General features: G+C 34.7%; 1 protein-coding gene across 1 annotated transcript in view; it reads left to right on the plus strand.

The window, feature by feature from the left end:
- Positions 1–2724, plus strand: part of LOC111387141 (keratin, type II cytoskeletal 3-like) — a 7340-nt gene extending 4616 nt beyond the window's left edge. Inside the window, exon 4 of the mRNA XM_023011673.1 lies at positions 2486–2724. Within this exon, the coding sequence (XP_022867441.1) occupies positions 2486–2724 (239 nt within the window). The remainder of the gene's footprint in view (positions 1–2485) is intronic.
- The last annotated feature ends 507 nt before the right edge of the window (positions 2725–3231 follow it).

Raw genomic sequence — 3231 nt, forward strand, 5'->3', positions numbered from 1 at the left:
AAATCGAGAAAATTCTAGCTATATGTTAGATTGATTCAACCGCCAAAATCGGTTGACCGGTGACTAGTTTGGACGATTACTATACAAAAGTTTGTAAGGGTTAATTAGGCCAAGCACCATAGCGTGGCCCTTACAAAGAAAAGAATGTTTTCCCCCGTTTGGTTGGGATTGAAATAAGATTTTTAGTATATTTTGATAAAAGTTGATTAAATGTGTGGTTGAAAAGTCATGGATCCTAAAAAATATGTTGTTAAAATTAATTATTAACTTCGACTTAGATTAAAATCTGGATTCCAATAAGAGGGCATCTTCAATTTGTCCTATCTTGTTGATCCAAACCAAAATGTTGCCATCCCTGAAGAAACAATCCTTGCCTGTAACCCGTTAGGTTGCTCATACTCCCAATTCATAAGGGATTCTAGAACTCTCCCAAAATCCTCTATCTGCCAAGCTTCATAGCCCCGTCTACATTGAAGAAGACTTAGGGCCTATTTTATTCGTTCGAATTCCATGGAAAATGGAATTCGAATTCCACCTTTTTCCAATTTTGTGTATTTGATACGTTTTAATTTCCATGGAATTCCATTTTCTTGCTTGTCTTGGGAAATAGAATTTTCTTAGTTTTTAAGGAAAACCAATTCTTGACCTACTGTTCACGATTTTTTTGTTCTATTTTGTGATTTATTTATTTATTATTTTTTTTGTTTGCAATGGAAACAAATTTTAAGAATTATTGTAAAAAAATATTTCACTTTAATTTACAATTTTCATGTAAAATAAAGTCAAACGTATACCAAAAGATAGATGATTTTCTTGATTTTTTTTTTGTTGTCAATGGAAACAAATTTCATTCTCAATATCAGTAAAATCTATCTCTTTAATTGATAATTTTCATGTAAAACAAAGTCAAACGAACACCAAAAAATACTTTTATTTCAACATTTTTCACGTGAAAAATTATACCAATCAGATACAATAATTTACAATTTTTAGGCAATTCAATTCCCTGAAATTCATTTTTAACTCAATTCAATTCCGTCTTTGCAATCAAACGGACCCTTAAAAAATTCAGAGAACGTATAATATATAATGGGTCTTCATATCATGAATTATTTGTTCCATTATCAAGCAAATTGTCCAAGTACCGTGTTGGGTACGCTTGATCCAAGAACTTTGTGCCAGTGCCCGAGTATGGGAATGCGACCCAGATTTTTCATGAGTTGAGGCGTGTGCTTTTTGCTATTTTTTATTTTGCATTGATAATTGCCTCTGTTTGTGCACCGGCGTTTGTATGAATTAGTTTAGTTGCTGCCTTTCAAGAGTTTGTTGTTGTTAGTTGGGTATGCATTTATTTTTTTTTACAATTTTTATTGCTTTTTTTTTTTTTTTTTTTGATGACTCAGGTGTCCGAGCTTCATCTGATTAATCTTAAAGAGTGACGATCTTTCCCCTGATTGGCCATCCGGGTAAATCCAGATGCGATTACAGCTTATAAACACTTGGACTGGACATTCGAGATGCGATTATTTTCCCTGTGGACCTCCCTTTACGACATACGAACAGGACCTCCGGAGGAGCAATAAAGCGACCATAACTTTGCCTCTATAGGATATCTACCTTCCAATATAAATGTTGCCTTCCAGCTATCGCGGGGATTCGAACTTCGATGCTACATAGAGAACCCTCATACTTTTTCACTGTGTCATGTCCGTGGGGACTACAATTTGTATTGTTTATTTTGATTGTGGTTGAACTTTTTACACATGCAATAGCTACAAATGCCAGGCAAATATTTAAAAATGGGATAGATTTTCTGTTGCAATGCGTTACAAATATTAACTTGCTGATTCTCTTTCCCAACGATACTCATCGAGTAAAATCTCATTTCTTGCATTTTCTTCAAAATCCCTGATACTTGAGTTGGGATTACTTAAAGTTGATAAAAAAAAACACTTACCGTCGTCTGTCTTTGCATATAATTTTGAAAAAAAAAAAGAAAAAGGGATGCATTAAATGGAAGGAAAACAGGAAAATAACACATGAAAATTGGAATGGAAATTTATTTAACTGTGTATTCTGAATTGTTGCACTATAAAAAATGAATTACAACGAGCTTCATAAATAGCCAAACGCCTGGAAAGATCTGAAAACGTGTATAAACCACTGAGGAATATAAACATCAATAACTATAAAAAAAAATCACAAGTACTTACTTAATAACCTTCAGATTAATAAGACCCCCACTAACTCACACATTAATTCAAGCATGAACTTTAATGCAAATAAATGATATTCAAGCATTATATAATCGCGTCTTCGTGTCCTAAATTCACATCATCAAGGCTATCTTTTCCTTGCAAATTGAGATGACTTCCAAATTTGTTCTCTTAGTTCTTCTTGGTGTTTTGTTTGCAACACCACCGCGAGAAAGCTAGTTGGCTCAGACGGTTCCTTCAATGATCCATTTTTGATCACTGGAATTTAGGCGGTGGCGGTGGGGGTGGTAGTGGTGGAGGTGGAGGAACAGGGGGTGGTTCTGGTTTCGGAGAAGGATTTGGTGGTGGGTTTGGAGGTGGTGCTCAAGGAGGAGGAGGAGGTTTTGGTGGCGGAGGCGGTGGTGGTGGTGGAGGCGGATTGGGTGAAGCATTTGGTAGTGGATTAGGATTTGGTGCAGGATACGGTGGTGGGATAGCACAAGCAGCCGCGGAAGAATTCATGGTGTAATTAATAAAATTTCAGTCTTATGTATTTCTTCAAACCTAATGATTATTTTCATGGCACAACCAAAATAAACTACTTGATTGCAGATCTTTTATTTTGTTATCAAATTTATTCAAATTGCACATTTTTGTAATGTAAAATATAATATTTTTAAAGTGAACAATTTATTGGAGCACGTTAATACCGTATATTCTAAGTGTAAAAGTTCGTCCAATGCTTAGTCCCAAATTAACAAGTCATATCCAACTAGACTCCGATTCTCAATTCAGATTCGACTTTGACATGGTGAATTTGGAGTCGACTTTGATTGTGTCATGAAAGATTTTAGGTGTGCCGAATTATTTGTATTTATATTTTCGTAGGCCTTAGACATAAATGAAATAGCGCCAAAATTGAGCAAAAAAACATGTTTGAGCGTTCACAATCAGCAAGAAACTATAAAAGTTGATACCCTCAAATCAAATTGTGCACGAAATTTTTTTCTTCATAAAGATTTTTTGCGAAGTAGTA

The sequence above is a fragment of the Olea europaea genome, unplaced genomic scaffold (assembly GCF_002742605.1).
Source record: "Olea europaea var. sylvestris unplaced genomic scaffold, O_europaea_v1 scaffold392, whole genome shotgun sequence".
NCBI lineage: Eukaryota > Viridiplantae > Streptophyta > Magnoliopsida > Lamiales > Oleaceae > Olea > Olea europaea.